This window comes from Camelus bactrianus, chromosome 16, assembly GCF_048773025.1.
Source record: "Camelus bactrianus isolate YW-2024 breed Bactrian camel chromosome 16, ASM4877302v1, whole genome shotgun sequence".
Taxonomy (NCBI): domain Eukaryota; kingdom Metazoa; phylum Chordata; class Mammalia; order Artiodactyla; family Camelidae; genus Camelus; species Camelus bactrianus.
This window is the reverse complement of record NC_133554.1, coordinates 39,753,378-39,774,868: the sequence shown is the minus strand read 5'-3', so window position 1 is coordinate 39,774,868 and position 21,491 is coordinate 39,753,378. Positions and strand designations below refer to the sequence as shown.

Sequence of the window (21,491 nt, the reverse complement as noted above, 5' to 3'; positions counted from 1 at the left end):
TTTCATTTTACTCCACTTTCATTGAATGAGTGCTGACAAAATAGCCTTAAAGCAAATCTCTTTAAAAGCAAGTGTTCCATCCATGTTGTACACGTGAAACTTATAAACCGATGTTACCTCAATAAAAAAGAAAATTTTAAAAAACAAGTGTTCTAAACACAACTTCCATGTCATATGTCATGTCTTAATAATTTATTGATCAGATAATTAAATATTTTCAATAAATTTTTGTATATAAGAAATAGTTTCTTGGCTTCTTTTGATGTAACAGCTCTTCACTCTAATGAAAATGCCTGAATGTGTGCTGTTTGCATTTCAGGAAGAGAAATCGGGAAATGTCAGAAAAACTAATATTAATAGCCCAAATCATCCATTAAAACAAAAATGTATTCATACACACACACACACACACACACACACACATATAGATATTTACATCTGCAAAGGTATTATGTAGAACGTTAATGAGTTTGTATCAAGTATACATCACCCTTATCCATCTTCTCCTTTAATTATATGGACATACATACAAACATACACATATATACACATACATATCATATATAATATATATGTTTATTCATATATGATATGTGTATATGTTTATATGTTTTATGTATATGCATATATTTGTTGAATTAATCAAATGAATGGAGAGAAAAGTAAAACTGATATCATTACTAAATCACAACATTCAATACCAGAAAATAATTAGGAAATGTCTATACTGTTTTGAGGTGAAAAGAAGATGTGACACAATTACAGTATACCCATTCAAGGTATAGTTTTAGAGGCAATATGCATGATATTCAACATAAAAGAATTTAGAAGATACAGTACCCTTGTGAACTTCCTGAAAAAATGACTTTACAGTGAATTTAGCCAATTGAGAGAGGATTCAAAATAAATAACTCAGAAATATCAAAGTCATTGTAAAAGGACAGAAAGTGAGCCTCAAATCCACTTGAATATTAGACTAAGATTAATCAACTATGGGAACTGTAATTACAGAGAAGAAAGTGAATGGTGTAAATCTGGATAAAATAAAAATTTTAAAGTAACTAATTAAAATTGGGAAACACAAGAAAAAAGATACGAGGAAATGTTAACCTTCATCTTTTATAGTAGGATGTCAACTGTTGTTTCTATAACTGAAATATGTGATTTAAAAAAATAATGACTGCAAGCTTTTCTGATCTTTATCATATTGTCTTTTCTTAGAATGATTTTAGAATAACTTTTGGGCAGATATGTTCAATTTCAATAATTCCCTTATTTTTAACTTCTATTTTTCTTTTTTTCTGTTGGAATCAAGTACAATTAAGTACTTTTTACTTTAAGTAATTAAATTTCTATAATAGAATTTATGATCATCTACATTGCTATATACTCATCTGTCTACTGAGACATAAAATGTAAAGCTGTTTTAAATGATGTTCACCTAAGAGTATCAATGGTTATTTCTGGGTAAGAAATTTATGATGATTATTAAATCCCCTTCTTAGTACTTCTATGTCTTGTTTGAATTATTTTTTGAGCATGATAATTTTTATAAAACTGAAAATTTTTTCCTTAGAAAAATATTTCATGGTGTTAACAAGAATTAATTCCAGGTTACAAGAATATATACATTGTTATTCTATTTTCATATTTATCTGTGTTTTAAAAAATCTCTACCCCATCACATTTTAAAAAGTTTTAAGATTATCATTTCTCATCTGAGTAAACATTCAGTAGCATTCCATAAAATTAAATGTAAGATTTTAACCCAAGAACTATTAGAGTATTTTTAAATTTCTAAATAATTGGGCTTACATAATTTTAAAATTTATTATGTTCCAGTTTTATTACATAATAATAAGAGACCACAACGTGTAAGATTTCTAGTTTTTGGAACTTGTAAGGTTTTCTTGGTGGTCTATTTATGATAAATTTTGATCAATATTCCATGAAAACTGGAACAGGGTCACTGTAGGGACTGAAGTTCTATACATACTTATACAATGTCTTATTGATAATATTAACAAGTTCTTTATAGTCTCATTTTTTTTTGCCTCTTTGACTTATCAAATACTTTTTTTTAAAGTTTTATTTCTTCACATCATACATAAAAATTAACTCAAAGGATCAAAAATTTAAATAGATGTATATGTAAGAGTAAACAGTTTAGGATTGGCTAGCTCAAAAAATCCCTGCAGGCTTTGGGGCATAGGGGCAGTCTCTAGTTATATGGCACCTGGACTTGGGCTGACTTAGGGAAGAGGAAATGTTGACTTGGTGAGTGAGACTCATATAAGGAGGTGGTTCAGAGCATGTGCTCTGGATTACAGAGGAGATACAAACAACTCTGGCCATTAGTTGGCCCGGTGACTAATGGATGCCAAATAGACAAATATAGAATATAAGAAACCAGAACATAATTGAGACAGGATTGTCAAATTCTTATCTATCTGGTAATCATTTCAAGAAGGATTCCAGAAATCCTTCATACAGAACCTTGAAATTGTATATAATGCATAGACATCACCTTCAATGGAGCAAGGATGTAAGAGAGGAGAAGGAGAAAGTTATCTTGACTCTGTGACTCAGCAGAAAACAAGGGGAATTAGAGGAAAGACATGAGAGGAAAAAAAAACAGGCTACAGAAGACTTGGGACTCTGGTGCCATTAAATTGCTTCTTTTGTTCATTCCCTTACAATAGAATCATACTTTCTCAGGTGTAGACTTTGAAGCCAAGCTGCCTGAATACTAATTTCCCCAGCTCCACTAATTGTGAGACTTTGTACAAGTTATTTATCCTTTCTGTATCTCTGTATCTTCATCTATAAAAGTAGGAATAAGAATTGCTGAGATTATCTGAGCTAATATGTAGATAGCTTTGAACAGCACCTGGCCCATTGGAAATGCTTTGTAAGTTTTAGACCTCATTATTATTTGTATAATCAGATTTCACTGAATATGAGAAGGTGGTTTTTCTGATTTTACCCGAAGGTGTCAGTAGAAGTTCTTCACATACATCGTGAGTACCACTGATTGAAAGAAATTGCAAGATGCTTTGATTAAAAGATGTAACCTTTCAGAAGGGTTAAAATATTTTAAAATGTACATCTTAGAATCAATAAAATAAATCACTATGCTTTCATTTAACTCTAAGTTAATGTATATGTGGCATTAACCAAAAGACAATTGAAACTAGCAAAATAATGTAACTTCTTACTTCTATAAATTCCATTTTGTTCAATCTTGGTTCCATTGAGTCAGTAATATCCAATTCTTTGCAGCATTCTTCTAATTATGGAATAAAGATTATTTGATAGTTTGGTTATAATACATTCATATTTTATATTCATTTTATAGTATCCCCAAAAGAACATAAAATTCTTACTGTCCATCAATATTTGTAACAGAGTAAATGATGTTTAGTTAGATAACATTCCGATTACTACAAAATTATCATTTTGCCTGGCTTCTATTTAAGCAAGCAAACCAAACACTGAAAAGAACATGCCTACATTTTTAACAGCCATGTCAAGATAAAGCAGAAACAAACAGGCACATCAGTAGTTATAAAAGACTAAAAATACCTGTGTTGCTTTATGTTAGCATTTATGCTAGCAAGTCCTAAAACAAAACACTTCTACAAACTTTCTTTTTGAATACTTTATTTTGTCTTTAATATTTTTAGATTAAATTTTGTCTTTAATGTTTTATGTTAAATAAATAATATATGAATATGTTCTTCTGGTAAAATAGTTAAATAATATAAAAAGATAAGCAGTAAAACTTGAAAATGTACCTTTTTCCCTACCTCCCACCAGCACTTTCACTCCCCTCTCCTCCAGAAGTAGCCACTGTCAATGGTTGGTTATCACTCTTCCAGGAAACGTTCTATGCATTTTTATGTGTGTATGTGTGTGTATACATTTTTTGTTTTTCTATACATAAAAATGATCATGTTGATCTGTAACTTGCTTTTTTCATTAACCATTCATCTTGTAGATCTTTTCAAGTAGGATTTGAAGCTCAGAGGGCAGGTTTGGGATAGAAATATGAATGAGAGCCAGCTAAAGTCATAGGTTTAAATAAGAAAACCCAGGGAGTGTGTAAAGTGATAATAGAGTCAAAAAGGAAACTCTGGAAAACAACATTTAAGGTACAAATAAAAGAAGAACAAAGAAATAAAAATGTTAAGAGGTGATCAAAAATAAAAGAAAAAATGAAGAGAAAGTGATATCACAAAAGCCAAGCAAAAAAGAATTTCATGGATAACAGAGTGATCAATAACAGTGAATGTGGCAGTAGGTTCAAATAAAGATTTTTTTAAACTTCCATTTGATATAACAATTATATGATCCTACTGACCTTACCAAGACACAAACACATAAGTTGTATGAAAGCTCATGATAAAAGAATTAATACACCAGTTTCCTCTCCTACTTCCTACTTATTATGGGCTGGTACATAAAAAGATTCTTTAGTCACTCTTGATTTTTGTTAATAATTTATTATGAGATATCAGGTATCATCATAAGAGGACTGTATAAACTTTACTGTAAGTTTACACATTAGATGCTCTTATCCCCATCCCACACTTTCCCTCAAGCTCTGGAAGATTATACAAGCCAGACTCGTTTCTATCTACAACAGTTGTTATTAAGTATATGTGTCTGTCCCTTGGCTGGACTTGGAGCAACTTAAGGGCAAGAAATATGTTTTAGTCCTCTTTGCATCCTCTACCCCATCACAGTATCTGGAACTAAGTGAGGGCTCAACAAATATTGACAGATTGAAGGAATGGCACAGAAAATAAATACTATATAGTATAGGAGGTGAGAGGAGAAGAAATCATTGTCAACCAGAGTGTCTGAAATTTCTCTAATTTTATCACAGTCTCAAGTAGAGCCCTCTTAACTCATTCCTTCTGTACTTACATAAAATACTAAATGAATAAAAGAAGTTATTTCAAAGGTTCTCTGAAAGAGGAGTTGAGGTTGTGCTGACTGTGGAGAATTAAAATTTTTAGATAGGCTGCAAACAGGTAAAAGGAGAAAAGGTTGTCAGCAAGGCCCAAATCATGTTTGGGGACCAGTGATTGGGAAGATAGGAAGCATACTTTATTTTTAAAAGTGAGAACATATTTCAGACATCTATAGTTATCAATGTAATAAAGTGGTCAAAATTCAATTGCTACTGTTGGTGGGAATGTAGATTAGTGCAGCCACTATGGAGAACAGTATAGAGGTTTCTTAAAAAACCAAAAATAAAGTTACCATATGACCCAGCAATCCCACTTCTGGGCATATACCCAGAGAAAACTCTAGTTCAAAAAGATACATGCCTCCCAATGTTCACAGCAGCACTATTTACAGTAGCCAAGACATGGAAGCAACTTAAATGTCCATTGACAGATGAATGGATAAAGAAGATGTAGTATACATAGTGGAATGTTACTCAGCCATAAAAAAGAATGAAATAATGCCATTTGCAATAAATGGATGGGGCTGGAGACTTTAGTATTAAATGAAGTAAGTCGGACAGAGAAACTCAAATATCCTATATATCACTTATATGTGGAATCTTGAAAAAATGATACAAATGAACTTATTTATAAACCAGAAATAGACTCACAGACATAGAAAACAAACTGTGGTTACCAAACAGGAAAATGGTGTGGGGAGGATAAATTTTGAGTTTTGGGGTTTACAGGGTACTATACTCAATGATCTTGCAATAACCTATAATGGAAAAGAATCTGTAAAAGAATATATATATACATGTATAACTGAAACTAACACAACATTGTAAATCAACCATACATCAATAAAAATAAGTTTTAAAAAAGAAAAAATTCAATTGAAAAAATCAGTTGGGTATAAATTATGTAAATCTTAGGACCCAAACTCTAGTTCTTATTCAACAAGTCATAATTTTTTGCTTAATCTACTATAAAAAAACTTTTGAAAACAAAATCATCAAAACATGTGGTTCTCCATAGGTGTAGTACTGTCTCCCGCTCCCCTCAGTGAGCATGGTGGAAATTGGCAGGTGAGTTTTTGTTGTTACAATGATGGGGAGCAGGAGGAGGGACAGAATTCCTGCAATTCCTGCACAATAAAGACTTTCCCCCTCCTGCCAGACATTTAAGTAGGTGAAAAATTTGCTTAGAATAATTTTGAGTCTAGAAGCTAATTCTACTTTACGTATAAACACAGACCATATTTTTGCTGTTGAATTTTCTAAGAATGTAACTACTAGGAAAATTTGAAAGAAGATTGTACTTTGCTTCATGTTGGAACTTTACTGAGAGTTGTTCACCATTTTAAAAAGTGTATAATTGAAGGTAATATCATAAATTGCCTCTGAACTCCAATGTAACACACCTGTATTAGTCTACATTTGTAGCTCTCCTGTTCATGGGGTTTCTACATATATATATAAATCTATTCATTTTGCCCTTATTTCAAAATGGCAAATGCAAAGAAAATGGCAGATCGGATATAATTTTACTTTTCTTGTATCTAAACATTCATTATAAGTAGATACAAATGTCTGACTACTCCATATGTCTTTTAGTGAAGTTGTAACTGAGTTTTACATATTGAAATACAATACATATAATTGTTATGTCTTTCATTGTGCTTCTCCTTTATATCACAGTTATGACATATCTTTCTTTTAAAAGTCTGTGTATGTAAGCAATATTTTCTAGCAATTTGATAGGAAAATAAAGGGTTATTATAAAATATTTGTAATACAATGGGGCATTCAACTAAAAGAATTAAAAATCACTGTTTGTTTCTCTACATTCTCCATCTGTTAAAAGCAAAAGAGCTTAAGTACATCTATAAGAGCTTTGAATAATATTTACCTCAATATTGGCCATCTTAATTCAGCATCTCTCCCCATACCCCCCGAAAAAAGAGAGAGCAATATAAACGCTGCAGGAATGGGCAAGCTTACCAAGCTGGAAATCTGGATTTTGAAAAAATTCATGAAGAACATTCTGAATCTGAAAATCAAAGAAAAGAGGCCATATATTACTTCTCAATAACCACACATTTAGTATTTTAGACTAAAAGTCATCTACAGTCTTTCAACTTAAGTTCTGGGTAATTCTTCTAGCCCAGGGACAGAAATAGTAATTACAAATATTTAGTTTATAGAATATTTCAAAGTATATAAAATGCTTTTGCAATGTCCTCAGTGATTTCTAACCATTTTGTGTGAGAACTAGGATGCTAAGAGTGTCGCATTTTTACCTGCTCCAAGGACTTTTCTAAGAACCCTCAGACACTGGGCATGATGGAGCTAAGGCACCTTTGGCAATTAACTTGGCAATCCAAAGAATCCTTTATAAATCCTTTTTTTTTAATGTTCAAGAGAAAATTGGCCAGACAGGTCAAGAACTGACTTACCTCAACAGGTAAATTTAGAAAATTTAGAGGGAGGCTTCTACCACTCTGCTCAGTATTGGGCAGTCAGCCTCTCATCACCCATCCCACCTACCCTTGAGAGATACCCTCTTTCTTACCACTGCCATAGGAATCATTCCTTTGGGGTCTAGAATCCACTCGGTGAACTGCTCCTGCAAAGCCTGTTTCCGTGTGTTGGCCACGTTGGCTTTGACTTTATTTAGGTGTTCTCTTTGTTCTCGTTTCTGTTTAACATTCTCCTTCATCTTGGATACTCTGAAGGATGTAGAAAAAGAATACATCTTGAGCTAAGACCACTGGATTTGATTCAGACTGTTAAAATGGCAGAACAAAAGAGTTCAGAGCCTCATCCAAACTTTGTACCTGTCTTTTCTCCATGAAATCTTTCTTGATTCAAGCCTGCTGTGATCCCTGCTTTCCCCAGCACTTACTGAATTCAGCATTAATCATAAACTGCTTTTTACTATTATTTGACTTTTTATAGAGGTAGGCCTTATTTTACTCAATTAAATACTATACTTAAAAAGTACTAAGAATAGCCCCAGAAGCTGCTACGTATACCCTAAAAGCAAGGTTGGATGCACTAAGGCCTAAATGTGGCAGACCTCTCTTTTCCTTGGACACAGAAATCATCTTGAAAGAACTCTGATTCCAAGTCTAGGGTGGGAAACTGGAATTTGCATTTATAACAAGTATCTAAGGTAATTCTGATGCTTTGGACCAAACTTTTGATTTCTACCTAGGAATGTTTATTGCCAATTTCCTTTATTCCTCTAGAGTCAAATACTTTTGACAGCCCCTGAGCATAACAATCACCCTTGTACTCAGAGTTGAATCACTAAGGTTAAAAATGGGGGGTAGGGTATAGCTCAGTGGCAGACGTTGTGCTTAGGATGCATGAGGTCTAGGGTTCAATCCCCAGTATCTTCATTAAAACAAATAAATGGATAAAAACTTAATTACCTCCCCCCAACAAGAATTAAAAAAAATAATAAGGGGGAGGGCATAGCTTAAGTGGTAGAGCACATGCTCAGCATGCACAAGGTCCCAGCACCTCTTCTAAATATAGATAAATAAACCTAATTACCTTCCCCTCAGAAAACAAATAAGCAAACAAAAACAAAAACACCAAATTAAAACTTAAAAAAATTTTAAATGAGGGGAAAATTGTGATTTTAATTGTTTCTATGTTTATCACCACTATTAGGACTTTAAACCCCACAAACTGATTTTCAAATACAATTTTCCAATAATGTTTGAGGCAGTCTTCATCTCTCAAAGAAGAAAGACTAAGGCAATCTGACAGATTTTGAAATGCAAAAGGATTTTCAGTAAGAACTGGTAAATTAGATACCTCTTATAATTCAAAAGAAACAACTAAAATCTAAGTAATTATTTTATGCCCATATAAAGGTCTCCAAAATTCTTAAAGAAAATAAGCTTTCAAAAATAACCTTTGAAGTTTGAAAATAAAAACAGGCAAGCTGTTCAATAGTACATAAAGGCCTGTTTCTGAACTGCTGAAAGATTAATTAGCATTTTAAAAGAAGTGCTAAGCTATTTACAATAGCCAAGACATGGAAACAACCTAAATGTCCATCAACAGATGACTGGATAAAGAAGTTGTGGATGGATACAATGGAATACTACTCAGTCATGAAAAAGAATAAAATAATGTCATTTGCAGCAACATGGATGGACCTGGAGATCATTATTCTAAGTGAAGTAAGCCAGAAAGAAAAAAATACCATATCACCCATATGTGGAATCTTAAAAAAAAAAAAAAAAAGACACAAATGAACTTACTTACAAAACAGAACAGACTCACAGACATAGAAATCAAACTTATGGTTATGAGGGAAAGAGGGTGGGAAGGGATAAGTTCGGGATCTGCAGATACTAATTACTATATATAAAATAACTATACAACACGTTTCTTCTGTATAGGACAGGGAACTATATTCAATATCTTGTAGTAATCTATAATGAAAAAGAATAAGAAAATGAATATATATGTGTATATATTACTGAAATATTATGCTCTACACCAGAAATTGATGCAACAGTGTAAACTGACTATACTTCAATTAGAAAAAGACAATTTCAAAAAATAAAAAATAAAAAAATAAAAGAAGTGTTAAGCTCCTCTGGTGACACTACTAAAGAGTCAAACCTCTACCACTTATCTCAGAGCCCTCAGTCCCTTTTTCCTTCTCCCCATCTCTCTGTCCTTCTCTCCCTTTTATCCTCTCTCTTTCTCTCCATACAGCACTCTCCTCATTTTCTGTTTTCATTTCTGCATGACTCTCTATTCTGTGTGTGTCTATTCTAGCTTTTTCTCATTATTCATTCATTCATACTCACTTGCTAAGTCAGTTACTTATTCACTCATATAAACATTTATTGAGCACCTACTATAGATTCTGCTATTATAAAGCTTAGGGTCCAACTCAGAACAGATAAGTAAATGACATTATGTAATAAGTACGAAGTGTCTCCATATTCTCATGTGGATTAACCAAAATGGACTAACAAAATTGGGTTTCTGTCATATTTCCATCTGCCTGAAATGTTTTCCTCCCTCTCTTTGACTAGTTCCTCCACATCCTTCAGGTCTTAGATCAGATATCATTTCCTCCCTCTTATTAAAGCTTACATTTAGAAACAAAACCTAGTTTTGTGCTTCAGGGCCGCTGCACATGAGACTCCAAATATAATCCAAATGGATTTTTAATTGACTGTGTAACTCATTCAGGAAATAAATAAAATCTCTCTTTTGTGGTGTGCATTATCTCATTAGGACATCTAAATTAATCAACAGAATTCTCAACTTTGGGCAGTGTAGGGTAGACATAACCTGCAAGCAGATTCTAAATATAAGTCCAAATTTAAGGAGACTGGAAAGGATGAAAAACTACAGTGTGGTAAAATGCAAAAATAATGTCAAAAAGTCTTCCCATTCCCTTATGCGTGTCTATTTGTAGGCAATGTAACTTTTCAGCTCCTCCCATTAAGAACTGGAGTCTTATTTCTGTATCCCTGTGTCTGGCTGTGGCCATGTGACTTGCTTTGGCCAATGGACCAGTAGCAAACATGATACAAGCAGGAAGTTGAAAAGCGCTATCTATTATATCACAATAAGTCTTGGGGAAAAAAGGAAAAGTGCCTTAATCTTGGGGCTTGCCCTCTTTTACTGAACTTCAGAGCCCTTTCACTGCCACCTTGGAAATGAGCCTAGGCTAGCCCATTAGATGATGATCCAGTTATCTCCATTGCTTTTCCTAACTGTCAGCCAACTAACAGACAAGCAACTAAGGCCATCAACTGCCATTTTGCTGCAATGTATGAGTGAGTCCAAGTGATACCATGTGGAGCAGAGATAAGCCATGAGTCCAGCCTAAAGTTAACAATTGACAAAATCATGAGCAAATAAATGATTGTTGATTTAAGCCAATAAGTTTTGAGGTATTTTGTTATGCAGTAAAGGTAACTAATAAAACAGTTTCTCCATTGTAACAACAACAATTCTATCTTCTTTTGAAGCTATCAGTTATCAGATAGTTTAAAATGCATCAGTAGAATTATCTGGCAAATCCTAGGAATTTCTGGACATCTTAGATAATCTTAGGTGTTAATGTTCCACAACCACCACATCTTGTCAGGCATTACACCAGATATCGAGACCCAGCTAGAGCAAACTTGACTCAGGAACTCTACCTCTGTCTTTTTAACATTAGGAATGTTCCATGCCTCTGAAGCAGAACCAGAGACTCATTCAAAATCAAGCTGAGGAGTGTGTGTGTGTGTGTGTGTGTGTGTGTGTGTATATGCCATTAGGATAATGCCCAGGGAGATTATGATTTCTCAGTCTGTAAGTACTCAAATTCCTAAGTACTTAATAATGAATATATACATATACAATAGAGTACGATTTAAAGATGAGTATGAAACTAGTCCTTATATATACATTATTATTATGCTTCATGTTGAACAAAAGTAGAACTTGTTTAGAGCAAGTCCTACCACATACTTTTGGGTATAATAGTCATTCAAATACTATAAAAAAGCATTTCCTTTATCTAGCCGCTTACTTTTGGCATAATCTGTTTCACTGGATTGATAAAATATGATATTCAAAACAGACTGACAATACAGTTAATATTAATAACATAATATGTGGGAGAAGCACCTATGGGATTTCCTAGCGTAATGTAAGCACACGGGTTTGGCTCAGTAAAGAGGTGGCAGCTGGTGTGGAGTATGAGCAGACAGACATCTGTCTGGAAAGTCACTGTCTCTTGGCAACTGAGGAAGACCAATATTAAGGATGAACATTCCCTCAGTCTTGCCAAGTCTTAGTGCTGGTGTCTTGTAAGGATGAGTTAAACATCCTTTTTTTTTTAAATATCGAAAGTAAATACTTTGAAGTAAATCTTCGAACATTTTGCAGATACTATATTCCAAAAGAAATACACACAAGGACTTTGTCACATAAGTTCCTTGAACATTGAACACAAGTTAATTTTCAGGGAGTTACTATAGGTAAAATAAACATGTGTCTCTTTCCCTTTTAGTTTTTATTTGGTTTGTGTACCCATAATGGTTGAGCATTTATACTGACTTATTTTTCTTCTTCTTGTAGTTGTGGAAGTAATTTTCTGGAATATTTCTTTGTGATTCTCTTCACAGATTAAATGTTCTATTATTAGCCCTTAAAGCTAGTAAAGATGAGACACAGGAAAAACGCTGAAAAGATACCTTAAGGTGCAGCACAGGCCATATAGTGATTATGAAATAATCAACAGATATAGGGATAAGAGATCATTACCTTACCAGAATTGGGTATGCATCACTATAACTGCCATACAGGAAAAGATCCAAGCTTTTGTCTTGGGTCTCTTAAATGTACTTCCTGGTTCATTTCAACTCATTCTAAGATCAGGACTGTGTATTAGAACTGGTGGAGAAAAGTGAGGAAATCTATAGTACAATAGGCCCTGCTTCTCTGCAATAGTGTGAAATTCTATCATTAATAGTCTTTTCCTTTAATCCTCTTAAAAATGTTTAATTCTTATGTTTAAAAATATCATGCAGTAAAATTAACCTTTTTCGGTGCTTTGTTGTACAAATTTCAACATGTGTAATCATCACCATAGTCAGGCTGCTAAGAGTTTGTAATCCTATTTTAAGAGCAAATATTTTTCATTATCAATTCACAATAAGGCAGTAGTGACATAGAACATGCATTCCCAAGAACTGGAAGGATCAAGAATTAGAGGGAAAAGATACTAAAAGAAAGATGCTAAAAGAAAAGAAAATATGAAGAAAAGCAAAATGACAAACCTAACTTCTTATCAGTTTTGCAAATTTACATGTAAGAATTAAAGTCCACTTCAATTCTATGCCTATCTTTCAGGAACCCTGAGGAAAAACAATAAAAGTATATTGCATACATAAAACTTATAAATAGCAGTGATATTTTATTTTTCAGATAAGTGGCTACTACTATAAAAATTGCTCCAAATCAGTAAGGAGTGCCTTCTCTATCTATTGTATTTAGACACAAAACAAAGATGAATCCCTTTTGTCCAGGGAAGTAACAGATAAAATTTTTTCAGATCAGGTTGAGTCAAATGAACACTTTAACATTATCATCAGAGGATAAAGTCTTGACAAATAAATTTTATTTGTCCTTTTTCTTGAACAAAAATAAGGAAAACTCTCATTCCTGAAATGAATGTACTTCACCAAAGCTCTCCAATGGATTGAGAACCCAAACAACAATATAGTTTAGATAATTTAAAAGCAGGGCTGTTTTTGTTAAGATTGCTGGGTATCTGAGCTTTAAGTCAACAGACATTGTACTGTTGTAAAGCATCCCTATGATTTCTGAATATTCTACAAATGCCTACATCATATGTTGACACACCGATCTTGAATTTTTACCAGAAGGAGATGATCCTAATTCTGACAATCCAGGCAAAGAAAGCATCTTTGATTACTTTAACTCTTTCACGATATTCCTATAACAATATTGCTCCAATAGAAACTACGGTTCTTATTAAGCAAATACCCTAAATATTCAAACTCTCAGTTCAAGAAATATCAGTGAAATAAATTAATCCTCTTATGTCATGGGATTGGTTGACAGTAGAACCTAGACCAGAGTCCTAGTGGGCCCATTACTATTCTTATTATAGATATTGATAAATTCCTAGAGTGTTATGTACTGATTGATATTTATATATTCCCTAACAGGAGGAAGGATCTGTCAATATATTGATTTACAGCCATGAGATCAGTTCCCAAATTTGAAGAAATTTTATGGAAATAGATCTAAATGCAAAGCTAATTTCTTGCTCTGCAGTAACAGATGGAGAATGGAAATATTCTTTAAGCTATTTATTAAATTTAATGACACTGCTCTCTGGTGCTGTTGGAACTTTTCACTATACTGAAACTCCCTTAATTTGGTTTCTCTAAATGATTGCTCCTGAAACTTTAGTGGCATAATAGCCTCTTTTGGAATCTGTTTTAAAGGCATTCCTAAAGGTTCTGAGTCAGAAGACCTGAGGAAGAAGCTAGGAATCTGCACATTTAACCAAGCACTCAGGTAATTCTGATGTCATCAGTAGGTAACCACACTCCAAGAAAGACTGTTTCAACTGAAAATAAAAATTCCATGTCCACACATAAAATAAAACAAGAGCTCTGTACATATCTCTTATCCAGAAGGATATATGTACTAATTCCAAGGAATTATTATTCTAAAGCTTCTAATTAGTTGCTTACCCTATAGGAAAGACACTAAAACAAGTCACAAAGAATTTTAGGTTCTTTTATAAATTTTAGTATAAGTTTCCATGCCAAAGTATATTCAAAGGAAAATAGGAATTCTCAGGAGGAAAATCAAAGTGTCCTATTTGGTTTTTAGATCTGGAAGAGGCCTAATAGGTATTATTTAGACCAGGGGTCAGCAAACTACAACTTTGGGGCCAAATCTGGCCTGCTGTCTGGTTTTATATAACTCAAAAGCTAAAGTTGGTTGTTATACTTTGAAGCAGTTTTTAAAAACCAAGATAAGAATAATGTGTTGTGGTATGTAGGAATTCTATAAAATTCAAATTTTAGTACCCACAAATAAAATTTCATTGGAACACAGCCATACTTTTCATTTACATACTGTATATGGCTATTTTTGTACTACAACAGCAGAATCAAGTGTTGTGACTCAATTTTCTGGGCAAAATCGTTTAATTTTTATGTAATCAAATTTATCAATATTTTCATGATTTGAATCATGGTTAAAAAGGCTTTTCTCTGATTATAAAGGAAGCTAACCACTGGCTTCTAGTTTTTGTATGGTTTCATTTTTTTCACATATACATACTTAGTAGGATATATTCTAAGGATAAAAAAGCTGCAAGTAAATCTAAAATCTCATATAGAAATTCTGCTATTACTAGACTCATTCTATTATTATTTTGAAGTTAATTTATGTAAATTGTAAGATAAAACAAATAGGTAATCCTGTCAATGTTGTTAGGAACCAAGATTTTCAGTGTTAAAAAAAATCGAGGAATTAGTTAAAAATTCTGAAACATTATATTTGATATGAAATGATCAATATAAACCCATTATTTAAAAAAATATATTATCTGTGAGCCCTGAAAGAGCCTAGAAGAAAGACAATATTTTTGAGCATTCCTAGCTCCCAGATGAGTGATTCCCATTAAAAGGAACTCAAATCCTTTAAAAATTGCATGAAGTTTTCAAAGACTAAAGGAATAGTGTCAGAAAAACACGGGAGACAAAGTTAGGTCAAGCTGAGCATCAGAAAGAAAAAATGACTATAATGAATTAAAATACATTGAATATATATTAAAATCCATGTGTCTATAGTGATACTTAAACAAGAACATGTCCCAAAAGGGGAAACATCTTTCCTTTGTTGCCACTGTAGATGACTATTGATAAACAGATAGATAGAGATATAACCTATATAATATTCTGAAAATCTGTATTAAAAGGAAAGAATTAAAGATTTATTCTGTCTTACTAGTAAACATATTTCATTGTAACTATATACACAGCAACCAAGTGGTATTTATTTCTGGAATTCCAAGATAGCTCAAAATTAGGAAATCTATTAATAAAATTCATTATTAATGGATCTAGGGTGAAAATCAAATGATCATCTCCACTCATTCTTGATTTTTAACAGTCAGTCTATAAGATAGATATTAGGGGTGTTTTTCCTAATGTGATAAAATATATCTTTCTCAGATCCAAATGGAGTAGTTATGGTACTAGGATTTATTTTTTTAAGAACTATTCATGGTGAAGCAATAATACAAGAATCATTTCTACTAAAGTCATAAGCAAGACAAGGATGCCCACCTCACCACTATTATTTAAGTCTATGGAAGTAACAGCCAATATAGGTAAGAGAAAGATAATAGAAGTTTAAAATTGAAAGGAAGAAGGAAAACTATTATTTGCAGATAATATGGTTGTCTCCCTAGAAAACCCCAAAAATCAACTAAAAATTTACTATAAACAATAAGAGAACTCAGTAAGGTAGCAGAGTACAAAAATATACATAAATTAACAGCTTTCAAGTAGTCAAACTACAGCTAGCTAGTGAATATAATGGAAAAAGAAAGTCCCACTTACAATGGCAACAAAAAACAATAAAATAATTAATAGTAAATCTAACAAGAGATACAAACCTATATGAAAATCTTTAAGACAACATTGATGGATACAAAATAGATGAGCAAATAGAAAGATACGCATTCTTAGACAGAAATACTTATAATTTTTAAAGATACCGGTCTTCCCTAAGTTAATGAATAAATTTAATCTGATTTCAGTAAAAATTCCTATAACATTTGTTTTGGTGTTCTCTACCCCCCTTTTTTTCTAGTAGATGAATCAATCCTAAAGTTCATGTTAAAAAGTAAACACACAAGAATAGAAAGTAGTGATTAGAAAAGAAGAAGAGCTATTAATGGGGACCAGAACACATTTGTTGAAATAAATTAAAAATTCTCAATAATTAAAGCAGTGTGGTACTGGCGCATGAATAGGGTGATAGACCAATGGAATAGGATAGAAAAATCCATAAATACACTCCAAAATATACATGAATTTAGTAGTAAAAGTTTATCTCAAAACAGTGGGGCAAATACAGACTATTCAATAATTGTTATTGGATTCATTATGTAGCCATTTGGAAAAGGAAGAAATTAGATCCATATCTTATATCTTACACTAGAATAAATTCCAACTGGATCAATATTTTAAAAGAAAATCAAAACAATAATAATTCCAGAAGAAAATATGAGACAAGTATTTTAACATCTTGAAATGAAATGTAACAATGACTCAAAGCCTAGAAGCCACAAAATAAAGGTAGATAAATTCTACCTTATAGAAATAAAAAATCCTCTATATGATACAAGATAAAAACAGAGGAAAATATTTCTAACTCATTCACATGATTTTGTATAAGAGAAAGAAAATCAAGAACCCATATTTTCATTTGCTTATGTATGTACAAAGAAACTCTGGAAGGATCTATTGAGAACTAAAAACAGTAGTTATAGCAGAGGTGGAGTAATGGGTGGAGAGAGGATAAAAATGGGAGAGAAAGTTTTCACTCTGTAAGTCTTTATACATTTTGGCTTTTGAACCAGATGAACATATTGCTTATCTGAAAAGTTAAATTTTAAAAAGTCCCTACTCCCAAATAGCTTACTTTCCAGTGCAGGAATATAGATAATAAACAAATAAAAACACACTTGGTATCCTAGTGAGATAATTAAATTCATGAATACAAGGAAATTTTTTAATATACTTTGTCAGTCTTCATAGTGCCTTGTAAATAGTGAAGCTCGTAGTAGAAGCTCAATGAATACTTTTTGAATAACTATAAAATTACTTATTTTAAGTCCTGTTTGTATGATTATGTTATTGTTCTACTTGCTTTTCAATGTAAGGAGCTAGATCATCAGCTGAAAATATAAATCGTACCTGTTGTAGATAGTATTCGGAACATATATCTTCAGGTCTTCTGTGACATCTCTCATAACTCTCTGATAACCAGACATTCCTGAGTCTTTGATATAATTAGGATTGTTTCTCATTAAGTACTCCCCCAAATGATTAATTGGATCAAACTTGGTTGGAATATCAACTTCTGCCAAAATCTTCTTCTTTTCCACTTGCATTAATGTTTTTTCCACTCCAGGAACTAAGGTGGGTAGAAGTTTGTCAAGCAAATATGCACGAGTGTTCAGCGTCATGTTTTCAGTATTAAACCACTCTTTGGCCAAATTATCCTTGGGAAGTTTTTTTTCAGCCTTCTTTTCTAGTTCCTTCTTCAGATTTTCCTTATCTATGATTTTCTGCTGCATTGCCTGGGTTCTTGCCTGCACTCTTTCAAAAAGATTTTTCTTCCATGGTTGTTCTGGCTTTGCAGTTTGATCTAAATGGAAAATCACTTTTGCAGGTTTTCTAAACACAGTATTCTTGGAGGCTCCAGTGTTAGAATCCTTTATTGAACACCTTGAGATATTTGGCTGCCCCTCCAGGTTTAATTCTGAGGGGACAAAAAGTGAAATGTAAGAAATACTAGAAGTAGATTTTAATCTATGTTACTTTAGGATATTATTAGAAAAAATTTTCACACCCATTTACATGGTGTCTGAACCCAGCTGAAAGTAACAGAAACTCAGACAACAGGGACTTTAACCATAAAGACATTTATTGTTTTCTTAATCAGAAGTCATTCAACCGCTCAGTATTTTCATTAAGTATCTAGCCTGTTTCTATTGTTCTTTACTCATTTCTTGTGCTTGTATGTCAGGATCACAAGATAGTTATTGCAGCTCCAGGCATCACTTCTTTACAGGAGAAAAGGATTGAGAACAAAGGGGCTGTCTCCTCCCAACATTGTTTTATTATCCAAGAGAAGATCTCAGACTCCTCACTCCAAGACTTTCCTTTACATTTTATTGGCTTTAATTTGGTTACATGCCTGCCCTAGCCCAAAAGCTGATAAAGGGAAAAGAGATTATTGGGAATAGTTTTGACCAATCATAATTTATTCCTCTGTATCAGGGTTTAGACCAAGTTCTTTAATATCAAGTGATTTCCATCTGCTTCAAAACTGAGGTTCATTTGGCAGACAAAGGGGTGGGGAAATGTCTGCTGAGTAGGCAATGAAGAGAGTCTATCACACGTGTAAATATATGTAAATACATGTTTTCACACTCTCATTATTTCCAGCTTCTTTCATGTTGGAGATACTAGACCAAGATAGTGGACTGAGAATAGGCACCACATCCCCTCCCTATCTAAATTTCCAGAAATGACAGAAAAGGTTGTATATGTGTTTGTGTGTGTGTTTAAAATGAACATAATAATGCTAACAATCATGAAGGCGGCCTTCATAGTCAGATATTTTGAGTCTCTGAAAAGTGTAAGGTAGGTGGGATTAGACTGACTGAAGAAACCATGAGACTAAAAAGATACAGACAATCACTGTGAAATTTGGGAGCAGCTTTGAGGCACCCTAAGTTTAAAAAATGTAGATATGGGTAGCAGGCGAATGATTGACCTTTTTGTGTATCTTCATCCCTGTTTGAGCTAATCGTCAGACACCAGAGGCATTTATCCTTGCACTGAAACAGGGGGTTTTGGGCTAAAGAAGCAGGATAATGCCTCCACACACATAGAAAATGAATTACTGACAGACTTCACTGTCTGCATATCTTACCCCTCCTCCACAATCACTGGAAAGCCAAGCCTTCCATCTATATGGAATTGCAAGGGACCCTGAATAGACAAAACGATCTTGTAAACATTAAACTTGGAGAATTCACTTTACCCAAAGTTCACTTACTACAAAGCTACAGTAATTAAAACAGTGTGGTACTGGCATATATACCAATGGCATAGAATAGAGAGAACAGAAATAAATCTTCATATTTATATACAACCAACCGATTTTCAACAAGGGTACTGAGTCCATTAAATGGGGAAAGGACAATGTTTTCAACAAATGATGCTGGGACAGCTAGATATCCCATGCAAACGAACAAAGCTGGACCTTACACCATATATAAAAGTGAGTTCAAAGTGAATGAAAGACTTAAATTTAAGAGCTAAAACTATAAAACTCTCAGATGAAAACTTGGGGAAAATCTTCATAATATTGGATTTGGGAATGACTTCATGGGATATGACACCAAAAACACAGGAAACAAAAGAAAAAAATAGGTAAATTGAACTTAATCAAAATTAGAAAGTTTTGTGCATCAAAAGACACTATCACAAAGTGAACAGACAATCAACTGAATGAAAGAAAATGTTTGTAAATCATGTATCTGACAAGGAATTAATATTTAGAATACACAAAGAACATCTAAAACTCAAAAACAACAACAAATTACCCAATTGAAAAATGGGCAAAGAACTTCAATAGACATTTGTCCAAAGAAGATATACAAATGGCTGGTAAGCATATAAAAAGTGCTCAACAACATTAGTCATTAGGGAAATGAAAATCAAACCCAAATTACGTTGAATCTAGGGGTCAATTCAGGGAACGCTACTATCTTAACAATAGTAAGTCTTCTAATTCATGAATAAGGTATATTGTTTCACTTATTTAGGTCATCTTTAATTTCTTTTGACAATGCTTTATAGTTTCAGCATAGAGGTTTTTGTTCATTTTTGGTTAGATTTACTTTGAGATAATTCGTGTTTTTGATGCCATTAAAATTGTATTTTAAAAATTTTAATTTTCTAATTGTTGATTGCTAATATATAATAGAAGTATAATTGTTTTTGTATATTGACTTTGTATCCGAAAACCTTGCTAAATTTATATCGATTGCTTTGTTCACAATCGTGTCATCTGCAAAAAAAAAATTCCTACTTTTTCCTTTACAATTTTTATAATTTTTATTTCCTTTGTTTGTTTTATTGCACTGGCTAAAACCATGCATCTCTTAGGAGGAATTATCTGTTTTTAACTCACCTTTAGAAATTAACTTGCATTAATTTAGGGACTTTGTGTTGGTTAATACTGATTTCCCAGTGGTTATAACAGTGTCAGAAACATAGTAAGCACTTAAATATTTAATAAATGAATAAATCTTATGTTAAAAAATATTATAGGCATTGGAATCAGAGATACCAGGGTTCAAATTCTAGCTCTAACATACAGTAGCCATGTTACTTATAGAACAAGTTAATCAACTTAGACTCAGTTTATACTTCTGTAAAATGAAAACAATAATTTTTTACACTTTGCAGGACAGTCATGATGAGAAAATTATATATACATATGAAAGTATACATATAGCAAATATATCCTAAAGAATTTATTATTATTGTTGTTGATGTTGTTCTTGTTGTTGTTGTTACTATTATTATTATTATTATTATTATTATTATTATTATTATTATTATTATTATTATTATTATTATTATATGAGATCACTCAGAGTGTCTAGAGTGAGAAGAGTACCAAGAAAGGAATCTTATGTAACATTTTAAAAGAATAGGCAGAAAAGGACAGTTACACAGGAGTTTGAGAGTGACTAGGGATTTGGGAAGAAAATAGGATAGGTTAGAATCACAGAAACTACAAGAAAAAGAGTTTTAAGAAGGATGTATTATTAGAAACCCTTTCAATCTTGAGCAATAGAAATTCATCTTACATAGAGCTTAAATTACAAATGCGATGCATTAGTTCATATAAATGTAATGTCCAGGAATACAACTGTTTTCAGGTAAAGCTGAAACCCACCTCTAGTCTCTGCTCTGTTGAAATAATTCTTAGGCAGTTTGTCCTCCACATGTTAATAAAAATGATCACCAGCATCTTAGGAATTGCATAATCCTTATAAACATTGACATTAAAAAATCTACCATTAAAATTTCAGTTTAAGAAATCTAGGAGAGCTTTTAATTGACTTAGCATAAATTATATGCCTATTTCTGAACCATCCACGGCATTGAAGGGGTGATGAGCATTCTGA

At 32.6% G+C, this 21,491-nt stretch overlaps 1 protein-coding gene across 5 annotated transcripts in view; it reads right to left on the bottom strand.

The window, feature by feature from the left end:
* EFCAB5 (EF-hand calcium binding domain 5) overlaps positions 1-21,491 on the bottom strand; it is an 87,361-nt gene that overhangs the window by 46,306 nt on the left and 19,564 nt on the right. For all 5 annotated transcript variants that reach the window (XR_006726034.2, XM_045519017.2, XM_045519018.2 and 2 more), the window contains exons 5-8: positions 17,473-18,040; positions 7,533-7,689; positions 6,962-7,010; positions 3,219-3,289 (exon numbers count right to left, since the gene is read on the bottom strand). Coding sequence is in view for 4 of the 5 variants with exons in the window: in XM_045519017.2 (XP_045374973.1) it covers positions 3,219-3,289; positions 6,962-7,010; positions 7,533-7,689; positions 17,473-18,040 (845 nt within the window). In the remaining variant the exon portion in view is untranslated. The remainder of the gene's footprint in view (positions 1-3,218; positions 3,290-6,961; positions 7,011-7,532; positions 7,690-17,472; positions 18,041-21,491) is intronic.